At 33.5% G+C, this 19,613-nt stretch overlaps 1 protein-coding gene across 1 annotated transcript in view; it reads right to left on the bottom strand.

Annotated features, from left to right (window-relative positions):
- SPEF2 (sperm flagellar 2) overlaps positions 1 to 19,613 on the bottom strand; it is a 50,080-nt gene that overhangs the window by 11,241 nt on the left and 19,226 nt on the right. Inside the window, 16 exon segments of the mRNA XM_048931843.1 lie at positions 714 to 836; positions 1,622 to 1,781; positions 2,588 to 2,774; positions 3,601 to 3,761; positions 6,051 to 6,188; positions 6,704 to 6,842; positions 6,934 to 7,061; positions 9,108 to 9,247; positions 10,322 to 10,479; positions 11,832 to 11,940; positions 13,675 to 13,931; positions 14,730 to 14,833; positions 16,262 to 16,335; positions 18,085 to 18,151; positions 18,394 to 18,524; positions 18,998 to 19,217. Of these exon segments, the coding sequence (XP_048787800.1) occupies positions 714 to 836; positions 1,622 to 1,781; positions 2,588 to 2,774; positions 3,601 to 3,761; positions 6,051 to 6,188; positions 6,704 to 6,842; positions 6,934 to 7,061; positions 9,108 to 9,247; positions 10,322 to 10,479; positions 11,832 to 11,940; positions 13,675 to 13,931; positions 14,730 to 14,833; positions 16,262 to 16,335; positions 18,085 to 18,151; positions 18,394 to 18,524; positions 18,998 to 19,217 (2,296 nt within the window).

Raw genomic sequence — 19,613 nt, 5'->3', positions numbered from 1 at the left:
GGGGATGTTTAAGCATACATGACATAAAACAAAATGCTACATAGCAATCAGATCTAGAAGATTAATGATGTGAGTGTATCATGATACAGATACATTTTAAATAAAACATTTCTAATCATTATATTTGTTACTCATAATGAAAATATTGAAAATATATTGAAAATATAGCTTCCAGCTGTTTAAAATCAAGCTCATTGTTTTCTTGATTGATTGTTTGTTTGTTTCCTGAAGCTTCCTACACATGCCTATTTCACACTCTAATTCTCAGGTTGCATTAGAAAAGAGTTTGGTTAATGAGCACTAAGAAAATAATCTCTACCAAAATTATGCTAAGTACTCACATTACATTTTTTAAAACTTTGAGAATTTCAAAATTCAGAACGGGAAGAACTGAGAGTCTCTCACTGAGACTAATACAGAAAATGAGTAAATGTTACAATGTCAAAAGGGAAAAGGATATCAAGCAGATGAAAAGACAGCTTGGGTAATGCATTGACAGAGACATGGAACAGGCACTGAAAGGCATTAAGAGCCTTAGAAAGGAAGAATAAGAGAAGAGTACCAGAATCTATATATTGTTATCAATCTTGAAAATTAGCAAATTCTGTGTTCAACTTTGTTTCAATTAGTGTATTTAGCATTCTATACTGTAGAAGCTTGACTATCACAATACCTAAATTAGGAAGAACGATCAACACCAAATAGAAACATACCCTCATGTTTCAGGGCAGCATAGTATTCTTGTTGTATTTTAAGTGTCAGTTTTTGTTTCTTCAGTTCTTCAGAGGTTAAAGGAACTGGACTGCCTTCAGCTGCTGAGGCAGTAGAAGAAGGTCCTGCAAAAAAAATAGTCTCCCTCAAAATCTTTGGACTTTGGTGGTAAATTTGTGTCTGCACACAGGCACTCAAGACATTTTTGAAATGTTACTTTCCATCTTACTTGATATGATCCTTCATGAGCATACAAATACAAGGTTACTGAGACTGCTTCTGTTAATGTAGCAGGAAGATTTCTTCATACATTTGCAAGACGTGCTAAGACTGCATAAAACCACTCCAACATATTCATTTGTTTTAAAAATTAAAAAATTTAAAACAACTCTCTAAAATGTATTTCTGAATGGAACATCATTGCTGAATACAATTGTCTCTGTCATGAGTCAAAACAGATCGTTTCACCTTAAAATTTACCATTTTATAACAACTAGCGCATAAACAAGCTTACTCTGAGTGATAGGTGTTCCTTCTGGAGAAAATCTTGCTTTAACCTACATAGCTATGTATAGATACTATAAAGGTATAATTTTATTATGTTGCTTTGAAGGTTGCATGAAATTCCGCATGAAACATTTCATATCAACTTTTGAAGTTCCATTTTGACCATTAATTCTTAAAAAATAACAACAATATCACATATAACTAAAGAAACCCAACAGTCATTTAACAGCTTTTGCATTCCTTTATGACTATCAACTTTTCACACTTTTATATCACATTTAAAATTTCAAGGAAAAAATTAAATGCAAATTAAATGTCATAGGTTATCCCTTTTCATATGATTATCATATCTATGTTTCAGTAATTTCAAGCAGTCCTATAACAAAGTCAGTATTTCAAATACCTTTCTTTTTAGTAGGTGATTTGGGGGATTTTTTGGTGTCTTTGGCATCCTTCCCAGTAGACCTGCTTGACATTGTCTGAGAAGACTTCAGATCTTCTTTCACTTGTAGCTGCTTTTCTCCTTCTTCCTTCACTTCTTTTGACTGTACTTCTGCTCTTACCTATATACCATATTCACACAGTCAAATAAATGTTATCAATACTATGCAATTACTGTTTTAGATAGACTAAATTTACTGCAACTACTTGCTATGACAAACATATATAATTAAGAGATATTTTAAGTAATATATTGATTATGTTATGATTATTTATCAAAAAATAAAATTATACTGAAAAAATTAAACACAATAACAGTAGTTCTAATTCTTGTAACCTCACTAACTTCACTGAAGGGAAAAGTGTGAAATATAAGAATCAGATGTGAAATCTAAGAATGTAAGCTACTATAAGAGTGCAAAAGTCTATGTGTTTTAAAATGACCAAAATGAAAAAAAAAACAACCTTGAAACCAACAATCTGAAAAGCAACATGTTGTATTAAATTATGTATAGAAGAGAATGTTAACACAGCTTTTGAAGTTGTGAAAGTTTTGAGTAAAAGTCGCATCCCATGATTTAACATGTCCTTTTCATATTTCTATTGAGGAATAAGGGAAAAGTTTATCATGGAAAAAGCAAATATACAGAACCAACATTCAAAGTATTTGATAGGGTGCAGAATGAAAATACAAAGGCACTGCAGATCTGATAATATACAGGTCTTAACACCTTTCATACAGAAATGCAAATATTTTCAATGGAAATATAGTAGATGATGTTAATTTAAGGCATAACCACTGCTAGTTGAAAACTCTTCTGTGATTCAGCATTAGATGTGAAACTAACATACACATTGTAATGCATGCTGAATGGAAGGCCTTTACTGTTTTATCCATAGGTATCTATTTAAATAAAACAGTCCCTACCATATCTGATACTGCTGTTACTGCTGTTTGCCATGTATCAGAAATAACATTTTCATCTTTCCCAAAAGCAACCAATACATTTTCAGAAGAATTCTCATCCTTAACACTCTTCAGTAGAGTTCCCTTGCTTTTTGATTTGGTAATATTTGTTTCTGGTGAAGGCAGGTTATAAGGAACTAGAGGAATTCTGAAAAATAAAATACAAGGCGTAAATCACTTTCCCCTTTCATAAAGAGGTAATTTGTTACAACATCAGAAAACATGTCAAGACAATGAGAATGCTATTTGCAAAATTTGCTGTAGTAACAGAAAAAGGATGGACTTATGACCAAAACAGGTAAAACATGTGGATGACAGGAAAGTTGGCTAGTTTAAAGACAGAAGATAAGGAGATAAATAGATGGATAAAACTAAGTCAAATGACTGTGTGATTTGATGATATATTCCAAATGAGCTAGAAGCATAACCTCATTACTTTCTAAATGAACCGTAAGTAATTACAAAAGGTTTTACTGTTGATGGAATTTTTGATATTCTGAAATTATTTAAGAGTATCCCTTACCTTTAATGTAGAATTACTATTCCTAGGATGTTCTGATTTACATTTGTTGTTACTTGAGTAATTTAATTATGTTCATTTGTGCAAATTTAAAGCCTACTGATGTTCTAAAATAATACTAGCTTAGTTTTGTGATAACTATGCTGAAAGCCATCAGCAGTACTGAGGAAAGTAGGAAATATTCCTATAGCAAATTTCTTTCTAAGGCAGCTTTCAAAATGCTTTATAATTCAGAGATGTACTAGTGAAAATGATTAGGGTTAATCAGTCAAAATTTAAGAATAAATTAATCCTATAAGATGATACAAGATCAGTTATTTAACTATAATTACTATTTAAACAATCTTATTTCCCCATTCTTTGAAATATGCCCGCATTTATTTCCACATATACCCACAAAGCCATGAGTGCATTATAATTGTTGATATTTGTACAATTAATAGTGTATTTCTACCTTCTTGATTCATTCTGATCTTCTTTCTGCTCTTTATCGACAATATCTAGCAATGGGAGTCTAGTAAAACCTTGTCTGTCTTCTGTTGGGATTTTTCCTTCCATTGCTCTGTAGTAGTCATGAAGAAGTCTCTTTGTATCTTGAAAACGATCCACTTCAACCTCAATAAGAAAAGACAGAAAGACTGAAATTCAAAACAAGTGCTATTACATTTTTAAATACATAGTGGCAAAAGCAATTACAAATAGTAAGAGTAATGGGGAAAACAATGAACAACTACATTTGTTTGAATTTTTATACTGTATTTAATGCACACTTTTACTCACATCAATGTCTACAAATTTAGTTTCTTAATTTTCACACAAGAATTTCCAACAGTAATAAAAAATTCATTAGAATAGGAAAAATATTTGTAATAAATAATGTTTAACACATTAAATATATTTGGATTTATATTTATTTCTATACTAACAAGTATATACAAGTACAAAAAAATTATAGAAATTGCTTCATTTGAAATAATCAAAATCCTTGTTAACATTACAAAAAGAGTTAATTCTTTCGAAAGAGTTAAATGACGGAAAAAACAGTGTAAAAGGTCATACAGTTTATCCTTGTCAAAGAGATCAACAGGTTTTATGAGCTAAGTATCTTGAAGATCTTTTTCTGCAAATTCTCTCAGGAGAAATCAAGTAAGATTCAAAAAACATTTAACACCTGTCATGTTTTGATTTATTGATACAGACAAATGTTAGCTTCTAACTGCCAAAACAGTACAAAATATTCATGGGAAAATGCACAAAACCACATTCACAAAACAAAGAATAAAACCTTTGTGGTGTAAAGCAGCTCTTATCCATAAGCAAAGAAGAAAATATCTCCTATTACAGTGCACAGAGAAAGGTGGAGAGTAATCTGATTTAACCTTACTAAAGTTAAGACGTTCTTAAGTAGAATTTACACAAATCTGTTGTTTATACAGTAACAGAACCACGTGGGGGATACATTTAACTTCCCACAAAAGGAGATCTCAAGACCAAGGAAGTCTATTTCTGACCGTTTCTCAAACAAAACCATAACGTATAGTTTACATTTTTAGTTTTGCATTTTCAGTGTTAATTATTCATTTAATTATTTAATTTGGGGAACTATGGTGTACTGTGTTATGAAAATAAAAAAGTAGGGGCCTTTTAGGGAGGGAAAACATAACTACTATGTATTTTTAACACATTAGTCATCTCAAATGGCTTTTCTGCCACTGTGATGTTATTTTACTTTCACTTATTTATTCATATGTTAAGATAAAGTTTTTAAATAGACAATCATATAAATTACAGGATAGTAAGGATAGTAAGGACAATTACAGGATACTAAGAAAGTATTTTATATTTGGACTTTTTTTTTTTAACCCTATTGTTTTTGTCTTTATTTATGGCATTATTTAGGCTCTTTTAAAATAGAGTTAATAATTTCCATGCTATTGCAGATGAATATATCAGAAATTTTATTCAGATTACTCCAACACGCATCTGAGATAAAAAAGTGGTTCCCTTGATTGTTAAGCCAGAAGTGGTTAGGCCTGATTTTTCAACCAAATTAGCATAGCATGGCATGTATTTAAAACACTTTTTTCATTGCCTCCTTTAAAGTTGCTCAAACCTTCACAACAAGGTCACTCCATTTACAGACAAGCTTGTCCATTCCACCCCTAAGTCTAATTTATGCAGTCACAGAAAAATAAATCTTACTTTACTTCAAGAACTGAAGTAATTCATGGTCTTGCTGAATGAGAGGAAAGGCGTAATGTGGGGAAGGAAAGATCTAACAAAGTGAAGATGATTTCATTAAAAACTTGTGAAAGACTTGAATGAATTTTCTCAAGGAAAACAAACATGATTTTCTCCAAAAAACTCCTTGCAACTTTTTTTTTAGACTGTAGGTAAAATTTCAAGTTACAACTGATAGAATTTTCTGATTTGGGAAATACAAGACAACCTTAACAGTAGGGAGGTCTACAACAGCAGTAAATTTTGTAATCCATAAAACGGATATGGTGTAAATATGATTATGGATGTATAAACAGTTCTAACATCTCTGTTACAAATCTCAAAACATTCACTGGACTGATAAAACTTGAAAAGCAGCAATACACATCACAGATTGAAAATGCTTGACAGTGGACAACAGTAATTGTATTTTTCTTAAAGTTTTTTGCCTATTAAATGGTTAAACATGATGAATGCCATCTAATGCCATCCTGGTCTCTAGACTAAATATCTCTAGGCTTTCTAGGCAGAGTTAGAAGCAGCATGAACATTTGCTCATCTAATTCTTGATTCCTAACATATTCAGAGCCAAATGCGTGAAACTCCTCTGAGGCTTACTGTCTTTCAAATCTAATTCATTGTCTCCTTCAATTGCAAAATCCATAGTAGAGCTCTGTACCTTACCTGCATAAGTGAAAAAAAATGGTTTATTGCAATCCCCTTATGATCTCGCAACCAGCCATCATTCATGATATCAGTACGTTCCTGCTCTGCTTCTTCCCTTCTTTTATCACAGATATCCCAGAGAAGATCCCTTAAATCCTAAAATAAAAAATAAAATATGAGAAATAACTACAAAAAAACTGTAAATACATTTTTTTTTTACTATTAGAAACTATATTTTTGCCTGTGCGTGAGACACACACTCATTTACTGTAGGCGTTGTTTTTTCTAAATTGTTATAAATGTCAAAGCATGGTCCAAGACTTCTATGATTACAGACAGATGACAGAAAACAGCTTTACAAATGAATCTGACAAAATAATCCAAAGGTCTATGATAAATATAGAGGACAGAGTTAGGCTTTTCCCAGGTAGAGAGCTATCAAAGCTAGACATAGAATTAGAACACAAATAGCTAAGCTCATAACAGCATCAGCGACCTTCCACTTAAATGGTTTGATAATAAATGCAAACATAAAGAGAAAGGGGATATGCAATACAAACAATTCTGAGAAATTAAGTCATAGTTTAAACATTATTCTATTTACAAGGCTCCATTCCATCTTTTGCTTTAACATGGATAGTGCTTCATTGTTTCTTCTTCAATTTACTTACAGTCAGTCCTTGGTGTAGTTCTGCTTTTGTTTCCTCATCTTCCCTCAGGTCATCAGAAACTGAATTAAAATCTAATTGCCACTGGGATACAAACTCCTGCTTATGATCTGGATGCTTTAAATAATCTTGGAAATTTTTTCTGTAAATTATGGCAAAAATAATGTTACAAAACAATGGCAGAGGAAAAATATAAAATATGGATATTGAAATACTAAGCGATTTCTACTCACCTAATATCTGCTAAATAATGTATCATGGAGTATTGTTCATCCCTTAGACATCTAAGTACAGTTTTGATGGTATTCACATACACATTTTCTACCATTTCCCAGTAAGGTACTAAAAAATCAGGTATCTCCTGTGAATATTTTAAAAAACATCAAAATCAATACATTCCTTGGCAACTCATTTAGATATATCATTAACAAATAACAGATTATTTCATGATATCATACTACTGACTACTGACTTCTTTCATTTATTTTGTTTTGGAATCATCAACAACTTATTATAAACTTATCCAACAGAAAGTTACCCTGTGCATTTCTTTGAAAAAAAATGTGGCAGTATTCAAGATGAATAGGAAGTTCCCCAAAAACACTGCTGATATCGGTGTTTTTCGATACATTCATAAATTCAGAAAGTTGTTAGGCAGTACACGACTGTTTAAATTAGTAGAAATTAAGAGTGACTGTTGAGTGTTTCAAAAGCAACATTTTACTGACTGACTGTCAAAAAATGCCAAAGAAATGCATGACAAGTGGAAAGGCAACAAGATGAGTTGCAGACTTTAATCGCTCAGAAGGAGATTCACAGCATATGCCAGTTAACTGCAGTCATAAAGTCAAAACTGGAAAACATAAGGAACAGAATACAGAACAAAATACAAAGCATCATTAAGAATCCTTCAAATCTGTATCTCAGTTACTGCATGCAGACCCATCTCCCCATCCAAAAGAATAAAGTTAAAAAATTAGTAACACTAGAACAGACAGACCAAAAGGCAAAAATCATGACTGAATATATTGAATCATTTCTGCATGAGTAGATTTAACATTATGTCTTGATTTGAAAAGCATCACGGAGGCAAAATGAAGAAGGAGTATGTGATAGATGCCTGTAACATCACAAATAATTTCACAGGGTGAATACAGAATTACTATTCATTGAATCACACAATACAAGAACTTAGGGTCATCCAGTAAACCAAGTAAAATAGATTTAAAGCAAAGTGTTATTTCTTTTCTCTTCATAAAAAGCATAATTATACAGGCTACATGTCAACAGTTTATGGGTTGGTTTGGCCCCGTTCTGTGACTTGCAGGGAGAAGGGATTCATGAATCCACACTTCTGGAAAGGGAAATAGGGGACTCCAAATAATTAAAAACAATGGCAGCGATCTGAGGAAAAACAAACTAATTTTCTAAATATGGTATATCAGAATGTAAGATAACACATTATAATACAATATACTATGATATAAGTAGAATTGAAGCTAATAGATCAATTATAATGAGAGAGGGAGTCCAAAAGGTGGAAAGGTCTTGCTATAACACTGAGGTGAGATGCACAGTCAGGTCAAGCAGCAGGGAGGAGAGCTGAACAAAAAGGGACGTCTTGTGACCTTGCCAGAGGTGATATCTCCTCTCTAAATGCAAGGTGTTCTGGGGTATGCAGTTCTTCTTCTCTTCCAGACAGGTGTCTGGAATTGGAGCATTAACTCTTTAACTCCCAGTGCCATGTGATATTATCATGTGGAACACTGATAACCAAAAATCATAAAACCACTAAATAATCACATAAAAACACTATACTGCAGAGACTATGAAGTAAATTGCTTCCAAAAAAAGAAAAAAGACAATCATGGAAAAAAATACCGTTGAGATTTACTGAATACAAAGATGTACCTATAAACTTATATCGGGAATCCCATACATTTCACTTTACTAGCAGATAAAAAGATGTCCTGGAGAGTGTTAGAGGAAAGTATCCTAGGAGAAATATCAGTGCACACTCTTGCCATTCTTACATTCTTTCTGCAGGACCAGTGCCCAGCCACCACCAAAGGCAAGAACCTGAGTAGATGGGTCATGAAACCTGAGTAGATGGGTCATGACATGACTCCAGGAAGCTTGTTTTGGCCTTTGTGCACTGTTCTTCAACATCACTGTGAAGAATTTAGCAAAAGGCAATGATCAAAATTTTCAAGTGTGTTTCTTTCTTATATATTTTGGTACGAAAAAGTATTTGTACTTCTAGTACAAATACACAGCACTAGTGTACTTTTCACTGTAAAATATTTAAGAAAATAATGTGCTGAGAAAAAAAGCTTAGGTAGAATATGCACAAAACATAAAGGTAAGTATATACTTTGATATCTAAGACTTTTAACCCTGAAGGTACCTTGGGAAGTGGCTCATCTACATAAATCCATTCACCCGTTCCTGGCTTAATCAGTAGTGGTGTCACAGGAATAGGAGAAAGCAGATCTTGAGGTTTAACTGGCAAAGCCTTTTCTTCTGGTGATTTTTCCCGTACAGACCCTTGAGTATGAACATACAATTAGTACCTCCATAAGTATTTTAAGTATCAGTAAACAGAAATAGATATTTATGCTAATGTGACAAATTCAGACTAACAAAGATTCAGAATCTCATCATTTGTGTATTTTTCATAAGAACTTGTGCTGATCAATTATGTGATGCCATAGTTTTTAGAAATCTGTTTCCAGTTAGATTGTATTTTGCAGGATTGCTACTTTTCCAAAACCATCTCTGTGAGAGAAACAGTAACATAGTGAATTAGTATGATTATGCAAAGCATTCTTTACCAGGTAAAGCAAAGTCATTGGTGTTGATACAATTCTTAGATTCATTAAAAGTATCATGATTTCAAGGACACTGCTTAATTAAGGAACAGTTGTAAGCATGGTTTCCATGTGAGATTGAGAAAGAATAATGTGGTGCAGGCCACATCAAGTCTTTCTTCTAATAACTCTGAAGAAAAGAGTTATTAAAAATCTAATCCTTGTTTACTGGATACTTCTTTTTCTTTGGAATTCATATTTTTCCCTTCTTTTTAAATGATTCTGTTGTATAGGGTTGTATGTACATATGTTAATTGCATGGATTAAGAAGAAACATGCAATAAGATGCACCAAAAATGCAAATATGGCGCACTGAGTTATCCATGTTTTTATATTTCTGATGAGTATATGTTTATAATGGCAAATTATCCTTCCTTTGTCATTGTGCTATCCCACACAGTGTTGATGCTAGCTGTAATATTTAAATCTGGAAGAAATGACTGAATTTAGTAATTCTTCAGTGAATTTAAATATGTCCAACTGACAATTTATTTTAAATATTTTGAAATCTTTTCTCAAATTATCTTTATAGCTATGTGAAATTGGTCCATATCCTGTGAAATGTAAAAAATACGACAGAAAATTTCAAAATTCCAGTGCAGTTATCAATAACTCATAAATCCCTGAAGCCTTGTAGGTATGGTGAAAATGCTAGTTTTTCCACATAGTTTTATATTTTAATGATTAGTGTTATCCATCAAAAACAGTCTTTTCTTAGTGAACTGTAAGAAGTAGAAAGGGAAAAACTTACTTTTATTCTGCTTTTTGTCAATTTCATCAATCAGAATTTCCTTTACAGTTTTGCACACAATACTTTCTTCTGTCTCTGCATTGACCTTCACTAGAGTGTTTTGATGGTCTGAAAACCAGTTCTCTAATTTTGGCCATGTGTCTAGGAAGCCTGAAATTCTGCAAAAGTCATATTGATGTATACCTCTAAAATAGAACAACTGAAATAACTACAGGAAAATATTTTCCCATAAACAAAGGAAAGATCACAATATCTAACCTAAATACTAAATACTATACAATACTAAAGCAAATCTAGGCAGTACTTTTGAAGATATTTAAATTTTCAACGACATAAACCCCCTCAGAATAAGAAAATAGCTCTTACTCTTTCATATCAGAAGTTAAGCCTATGTTTTCTTGCATCATGACTGAAATAATTATAACCAATAATATAATAGTCTAAACTAGTTAATATTATCAAATATTTAAAAGCAACTGTGTGCTCATGTGGCCAAGAAGGCCGATGGCATCCTGGCTTGTATCAGAAATGGAGTGGTGAGCAGGACTAGATCCTGCCCCTGTACTCGGCATTGGTGACGCCTCACCTCAAGTACTGTGTTCAGTTTTGGGAACCTCAGTACAGAAAAGACATTGAAGTGCTGGAGCAGGTCCAAAGAAGGACAACAAGGCTTGTGAAGGGCTTGAGAATATGTGTATGAGGAGAGACTGAAGGAACTGGGGGTGTTTAGCCTGGGGAAAAGGAGGCTGAGGGGAGACCTTATTGCTCTCTTCCAATATCTGAAAGGTACTTACAGAGAGAGCAGGGTTGGTGTCTTGTCACTGGTGACAGGTGACAGGACAAGGGGAAATGGCCGCAAGTTGCGCCAGGGGAGGTTTAGGTTGAATATCAGGAAAAACTTTTTTAAAGAAAGGGTTATTAAGCACTGGAATAGGCTCCCCAGGGAGGTGGTTGAGTCACCATCCCTGGATGTGTTTAAAAACTGTTTGGATGTGGTGCTCAGGGACATGATTTAGCAGAGGGTTGATAGTTAGAGTAGTATGGTTAGGTTGTGGTTGGACTCAATGATCTTTAAGGTGTTTTCCAGCCTGAATGATTTAAAAGCTAAAGTTGCTGCTCTTGATTTTCCTCTACATGCAAAATTTAATAATAGCATTATAATTTTTTTTAATCTAATGACAGAATAAAATATAGAAAACCATGAGAGGTTCTCTGAAGTAAATACATATATACATACATATATACATATTTTATTTTTTGAATTCATACCTGGAAAAGAAATTTTCCTTGAAAAAATACCTTGGAAAAGCAAAACATAAGAATTCCTAATTTCTAAGATTATTTACACTGCACCAAAAATCTAAGCACCTCTTAGACTTCAGTCAGAGAAATTCGTAAGATCTTAACATAAGGCACTCATAGTGCAATCGTAGATCACATAAGAGCTTCAGATTAATTACATGCCTAATACTGTGGCTGAAGTAACTTTATTGTACTTAATATAACATACCTATGCAGCACCTGGTCCCTTGCTAAGTCAGTCATCTCTTCTACGATTTCAACATCTGAATTTTGACCATTGTCCTCCTGTTCAGTTTGAGAGGACTTTGATTTATCTGCTGAGGAAAACAGCATAAATGAACATACATTGAAAAGGTAGCCACTGGACCTAAATAAGATAACTACGTTAAAAGAAAGCTTCTAGATTTCCTCGATGTTACATCTCTTCCCTTAAAAATTTAAAAGCTTCCTCAAAGAAAGGAAAGGACAGAAATAAATCAGAGAATTACTAAATAGAGCTGGGTAAGAATTTGGAGACTTCTGTTTGAATGCAAAGTCAATTATAACAATACATTTCCCAACTGATACTTTGCAGTCATAGAAAGCTGTAGTTGTAGAGCTGTGATGGGTGCACAGTTTCAGGCATATATATTCTTACAGTTTGAAGGCATTTCTGTTTTTTTTCCAGTCTAACCTGAATCTTTCTTTCAGTAACTACTCGTTTCCAGAATGGATAGATTTACTACTGTATCTGAAGAAAAAGTATCCTCTACCTCAGAGACTTCTCAAGATTAAAAAAAAAAACTTTAATCTATTAGAAATAAACAAATTTTTATAGATTTCTGATGTGTTTTTTTTTTTTGTTTGTTTGTTTCTATGACCATGGGACATCTTAAGAAACAATATCTTTTTTGGATTCCTGAGACTATATCATGTAGCATCACATCTTAAAGATGTTTTGGCACAAAATGTCTTAAAATTAACATGAATATCAGTGCTAATACATACATCTTGATGGTATAGTTAGCAAAACCTCCAACAATTTGCATCATTCTTATTTCTGCCAACATATAAAAGCAAAACAATGTTCAGCTCAAGCCATGTGCTATGTAAGTGCTGCAGTGAAAACAGTGAAGAGTAACCCCCTTATAATCTAGACAATATGGTAAATATTTGTGAAAAGAACCTGTATTTTGCCAAGATGAGTGAGAGCAATGAAAAATAAGTAGTCCAGAAATAAAACAGCTTTCAAAAACCCTTTGTTGCTTTTGCCATTTTTGTCCAAAATCAACTATTTTTGGTTGTTCATTGACTAAGACAAGACAAAGGCAATAATCAATGGGGAATGAAAGTTGGCATTTCTGAGCAAATTAAAAGTTAGCACATCCCTTTATTTACTCTTCCTAATGTCTCTTTCCAAATGTATCCACTGGAGAAAAACACTAATTAGACATGCTCATTTGGAATGAGTAATATTTCTGCAGCTGCTGTAAGTTACACTTTTCCCAACTGTTTCTTCATATGATAGTTAACATTAACCACTGTGCTACCCTGGCTTCAGTGAAATTTCAGGACGAAAAAACCCACAAACACACATGAACTTGCACACTTATAATCTGCCTTTGACTGAAACAAACATAAGTATTCAGGATAACTTGGAAGCACTCAGGATGATATTTCAAAATGAATGGATGAGATTACATGAGGTAAAAAGAAATGGCAAAATAATGCTATTTTGTTTGAATTAGCATAATGTAAGGTTAAAATTGTTAAGTACAAATAAAACCTGAAATAATGCTTGCGATTAATGTGTTGCTTATATTCAGTCATACATCTTTAGACAAGCGAACAAAGGTAAAAGAGGTCTTACAAATAAGAGTTAAAAAAAAATCTAACTTCATAATTATAAAAAAATACAAATATTAGTAGTTTAAATTAAAATACACAAATTGCTACCATATTGCAAAGTACTCACATTTCAGAAGTTTCCATATTTATAGCAATTTTCATATTCCCCTTACATAAAAATGTGCTTGTCATTTGACTTCGTTTAAATGTAGATAGAAACTTACGCTTCAAGCTAGCCAATCGTTTCAATACTGTGGTGTCTGAAATATCCAGTAATACAGAAACATCAAATGCAGGTAAGGCAACAGGAGGCTCGTTAGGAGTGCTAGGATTTGTAACAAGTGAGAGCTTTCCACAGTTCACATATTTTGCTTCCGCTTCATCTGAATCAATCCCTGTACAGGCTTTTTCAAATAGCCTTGCCTGATTAATCGTCATTGGAAATCCATCCAGAATCCATCCCTTCTCTGGTGGTGTGTGGCTAAAAGTAAATGAAAAATGACATTTGCAGAGAAAAACTGATAGCATAAAATTAACACCTAAGGAAGAGCTTGTCCTAGTAGTTTATTCTGAATGACAGCATCATGATCAAAATAGCAAAACAATGAACTTTATGGCAGAAATTGCATGAAAAGGAGCTAAAAATGATAAACAGAACAATATTTGCTTCTTGATAATTTTCAAAAACAATCTTTATAGAGCTGTACTGTGATCAGAGATATAATTTCATTGCTTTCAAAAAGTGCCAACTTCTGCACTGAAAAAAACAAGTAGTAAAAACTGTTTTATAACATTAAAGTACAAATGGGAGTAAATATAACTTAAATGACATCCATGTGAGAATTTAAGAGCTAATTGCGTATGAGCATATTTGAGATAATTTTCTGTAATGCAAGAAGAGAAAAAAACAAATAATTGTTGAAATATGAATGTTTGTATTATGTATCTCACATTAAATCTAGAGGAAAAAATACTAGCACATTCTGAATAGTTGAAAACTGATAAACAAAATATAGACATTACTTACATCTAATGACTATGTGATAGTTGTTTATTTTTTTACTTACTGCAATGGTGTACACTAATGCTTTTAAAATATAGGGCTGGATTCTATTTCTTCCAAATGAGCATTAAATCACTGATCAGTCCCACTTTCCCATAGCACACTCCAATTTTCCACTAATGTACTGACTAAAGAGAAATGGCTGAATCTGGTCCTAAAAAATTGATAATTACATTCCAAATAATTAAGGGGGAGAAAAGCTACATAATTTCATACTTAATGGCTTCCAATAGGATGTCAACTAGTAATTCATCAGGGATACTTTTTCCTTTCTTCAGCAATTTCTGTGATGCGGCGCCAAGCTGGGCACGTACAGATAACTGTGGAGGAGTGCAAAGCAGTTAAAAGAACATGTAAGAACAAAAAGCTCAGGATGTTGACAACACTCACAGTTAAAATGAACATCATTATGTGATGGCTGCTCTGAAAGTAATGCTTCCTATTTTGTTGTGTTGGTCCATGACATCAGAAGCAGATAGTGGTGGTATGGCAATAGAATAGGAACCTTCTCACCAGCATTTCAATTACATTTTGTTTGCATGTGACAGATGGCAGCAGAGGGGCACACTGACAAAATGGTGCCTTGACATGGAAGGAAAGGCATGTGAAGCAAAGGTATGGAATTGAATCCTCCACGTGGAAAAAATTGGCACCCACTGACATTCATTGATGCTTGCTGAAAATGTATGGAGACCAAACAGTGTACACAAGCACAGCAAGGTAGTGGGTGGGTGTTTCAGCAGTGGCAAAAGTGTTAGTGTTTCACCATAACTGGTGCAGACTTTTCTGAGCATGGCATGCAGGCTCTTGTTCACTGCTGATGAAAATGTATACCTAATGGTGGTGGCTATTCATAAAAATAGTGGTCTGTAGCTCAGAATTTGCTCTATCAGTTAGTTGTTCTTTGTATCTATTATAGTTTCTACAGAAATAAATAGGAGGTGTAACTTTTGGAGCAACCTGTATACTTTACTTCTGCATTCCTTGGTTATATTTAGTCTTGATTGTGTTATTTATTTATTTTTAATGTTTATTGTATGATCTACCTACCAGATATAGTTTTAACTGATGTTAAAGAGGCTTCATTCAACTGAAAAGTTGAACTGAATGTCATCACACACAAGAAAATGACAGACAGAAATAAGATTGAAAAGCAAAAGATATTGAAAACAAAAACAAAAACAAAAAAAAAAAAGTGCCTTTGTCCTAATGTTCTGATTTTCACTACTCTAAACTCGGTGATGGTTTGATTTCTGACGGCTTAAGAAAATGCTAGAAGTTAAGTTTTCTGTAGCAATATTTAACATCAATGTTTATATAGGTATCTTACTTGCTTTTTAAGTACATTTCAGCAAGAAAAATAAAGTTGAGAGAACTGTAGAATTAATTATTTTTGAATGTAAAGAAAAGAAACCTTGCGATGGGTTGAAATATTTGTGTGGCACCAGCAACATTCAGATCACATTTCTGCTAATTCAGAAATTATATAGAAAGTACCTTATCTTACATAATTGTGAGATCAAACAGGACGACACTTACATAGAATTCTAGCTGTAGGTATAACTCTAACCAGTATACACGGAAATAGATTCTTACAAAATCTCTTTTGATATTTCTCACAGAAAATACTTGCAATCAGGTCAGTAAATAAAGGCAAAATGGTGACAGTGTATCACCACTCTGTTGTTTAATGATACGATTCTGAATAATCTATCTTTATATTGTAATAGTTAAAATGGACTACAAACCTCAGATATGTCATTCTCTTTGTGGTCTGATACAATTTCCTGATCAGACAGATGCTTTTTGACAGAACAGTTACCTAAAATAGGTACATTTGAAAGTTTAACAATTCCACATCTGTAATATTTCTTACTATAGCTAAATAATAAAAATACATGTCTAATTATTGTCCTATGACCAAATTAAAACAGAAGGTATTTGCAATTATTAGTATGATAGGATCACTGAAAAATTCAAGTTGCAAGCAACCTCTAAAGATCAATTCAATTTTACGGTTAAAGCAGCTGGAATGTCAGATCACATTACTCAAGGCTTTACCAGTCTCAAAAACATCCAGTGACAGAAAGTACCACTAAAGACAATCAGTTTCAATGCTCTCATGGGAAAAAGACATTTTCTTGCACATGGTCAAAACCAGAACCTTTATATGTATCTCCACAGCAAAATGAAGACCAGTGGAAACACGAGCTTGCTGCTGACTGGAGCACAGGACAGAGACACTTAATGTCTCCTCTCTCTTGGTCTCTACAAGTACAACCTGCCTTCAGGAATCTCAGGCTCCTAAGACTAGGAAGGAAGTCTAGAGGCCAATTGCTCTGCAAGCAGCTTTGCAGAGAAGACCTTTGAGGACAAGATTATTTTGAGCCAGAGACTCATCTTTGCATTAAGGAAGGTCAGAAGCATCCTGGAATACATGAAACACAGCATCGTCACCAGGAGATCATACTTTCCCTATACTCAGCCTCAGTGAGACCATATCTAGAACGCTGTGTCCAGTTCTAGGCTCTCCAGAGGCAAGAAAGACCTGGATACATTGCAGCAGATCCAGAAAAAGATCATAACAATTATTAAGATGTTAGAACATCTGATACACAGGGAGAGGCTGAGAGCTGGAATTATTCAGCCCAGGAAAAGAAATCCTGAGTGGGAACTTGTAAAGTGGAGTAAAGCTGGAGCCACAATCATCTCAATGATGCCAAGTGAAAAAGGGACAAGAGGCAATGGAAACAAACTGAAACACACTGAATTCTATTTGAATGATAAAATATGAACTGTATGAGTTATAGAAAATTGGAACAAGTCACCACCCAGTGAGATTGTGGAGTTTCCATCCTTGGTGAAGTTTAACTCCCAAGTGAACATAGTGCTAAATAATATATAATACTGAACCTTCCTTGAAAAGTGTTGGACTAGATGACCTTCAGAAGTTCCTTCCACCCCCAACCATTCTGTGATTCTGATTTTAGTAGCTGAGCCCAATATCAGTTCCTTTGTTGTTAAAAGCTATTGTAAAGAAAGGTAAAGTGAGGGAAACAGAGAGCTTGCCTCACATTCCTTTGGAAGGTGCTTTCAGAATGAAGATTTCAACCTAGACACTGTCTGTGGTGCATTATAGGAGCGCAGCACCCATGTTAGCACTTCTGATTCTGATCCACATCTGCTGGCTTGACTTTCTCGCTCAATCTCACATTTACTGCATCAGTACATTTATCATCAGACTGAGGCTTATGCTGGTCAATGTTTCTGAATCTTACTCTTTAGTCAATATGTTCACTCTTTACTGATGAGGTGTTGGCTCTGCCAGACTTATTATTGGCATCATCTCCTGGCTCACTTTCCTGTGTGGAGCAGTTTGCACTTGCTTCTCCCAAACAGTGGGAACACACAGAAACACAAAATTCATAATGGCAACTATTCTGAAAACTCAGATGTCATGGATTCTACATGAAGTCAACAGGAAAAAGTGGAATTGTAATTTAAATTTAATAAGAATTAAATTATATGAAATTTAATTTAAATTTGTATCTGCACACACACACACAAATACCTCCAGTTCCATTAGCAAATGTTCTTGTTAGAAATGTCATTGATGATGCTGAGAAGTTCCTCTGAACCTTTTGTCAGTTAAGAAAATAAATAGATTAGAAAAAAAAATACGCAATACAGGAAAACAAATCTGTCAGTTGAAGATGAACCTTGAAGTCTGTTAAGAAAAAACTTCTAAGTCTGAAATTGAGTAAGAAATTGAAACAATGTACTTTTTTTCCTTATTTTTTTTTTCCTTATTCCTTTTTTTTTCCTTATACACTCACTTTTCCCTGAGACAGCCAAAGCCAAAATTAACAAGAATGCTTACCTTGTTTTGTTTTGCAGAGCTCTCTGCTTCCTGTGAAATCAAGTTGTATTCAGTTTTCATTTCATTATTAAGAAAAGCTTGGATGGCCTCCTGAACCAGAGTATCAACAGACAGTACCTGAATATTGCAAACTAAGAGTACAAAAATTAGATAGCTTTATAGTTTGAGCTGAGCATACTTGAAGAGAGACTATTAATGAAATTAAATCAGTAATTGGAGGAGAGTATCATTATATGTGAAGGAATGCACAATTCCTTTTGTTTGGACTTTTCATATGAGTTGTTTCCAGTCTCTTCTGTGTAACCACTGCATTCACAATCTTATATATGTCTGCTAGTCTCTTCAATCACAAACATTTTCAGAGAAATCAAAAGCATTTTTAAATCCTCAAGAAATACAGAAGAAATATTATAACAACATTATATGAGAGGTCAGCTGTTTTTAATCTTATTCTAGAAGATAATGAATGACTTAAAAGGAACCTCAGTAAAATACAGTTGCATGTGAGGTTCAAGGATTAGTAATGAAAGGATTTGCAAAAACAAACTTTATTGTAAGAGTCAACTTTAAGAGCTTTCAGATGAAAAGCTAAACAAAACTCTACCTTTTTCAAGAAAATTTACACAGGTAGTTTTTCCACTAAAAGGTTTTCCCAGAATACATCCCTTGATGCGAAACGGAGGAATGATAGGCAGTGAAGATCTGGGTTTTGAAGGATAGAAAATCTCCATCAGTCTATGAAGCACATGACCCAATATGTTGTTATTAAGAGGAGGTATGTTTTCTCTGTTCTCGTCAGTTGGACACCATTCCCCTGTCATACTCTGTGCAAATAAATTATCAAACAGTTAGGCAATATATATTGTATTTCATCTTACTACACATATGTAATTATATAAAGTCATATAATAACCAAATCTGAACAGTACTAATATTAAAATATTTTTACATTACAGCCTCGTTAAAAGATGTAATTGTCATAATCATTAAGATTTACTGCTATTCACTAAGACCTAGATGACAGACAAAAACTCCTACAATCATTTTTACAAAATCTAGAATAATTCTTTAAAATCCCACAAACACGAAAAGTCATCTCACTAATACTACAGAATGAATCAGCTATAACTTTTTGGAATATAAACCCATTATCCTAGCATTCAGCACTCCAATGATGGGGCAGTATTATTGCCCAGTATAGCACGCACGTCTTTGAAAAT

The sequence above is a fragment of the Lagopus muta genome, chromosome Z (genome assembly GCF_023343835.1).
Source record: "Lagopus muta isolate bLagMut1 chromosome Z, bLagMut1 primary, whole genome shotgun sequence".
In the NCBI taxonomy this organism is placed as follows: domain Eukaryota; kingdom Metazoa; phylum Chordata; class Aves; order Galliformes; family Phasianidae; genus Lagopus; species Lagopus muta.
The sequence above is the reverse complement of the archived record's forward strand: the minus strand, read 5'-3'. Positions and strand labels throughout refer to the sequence as shown.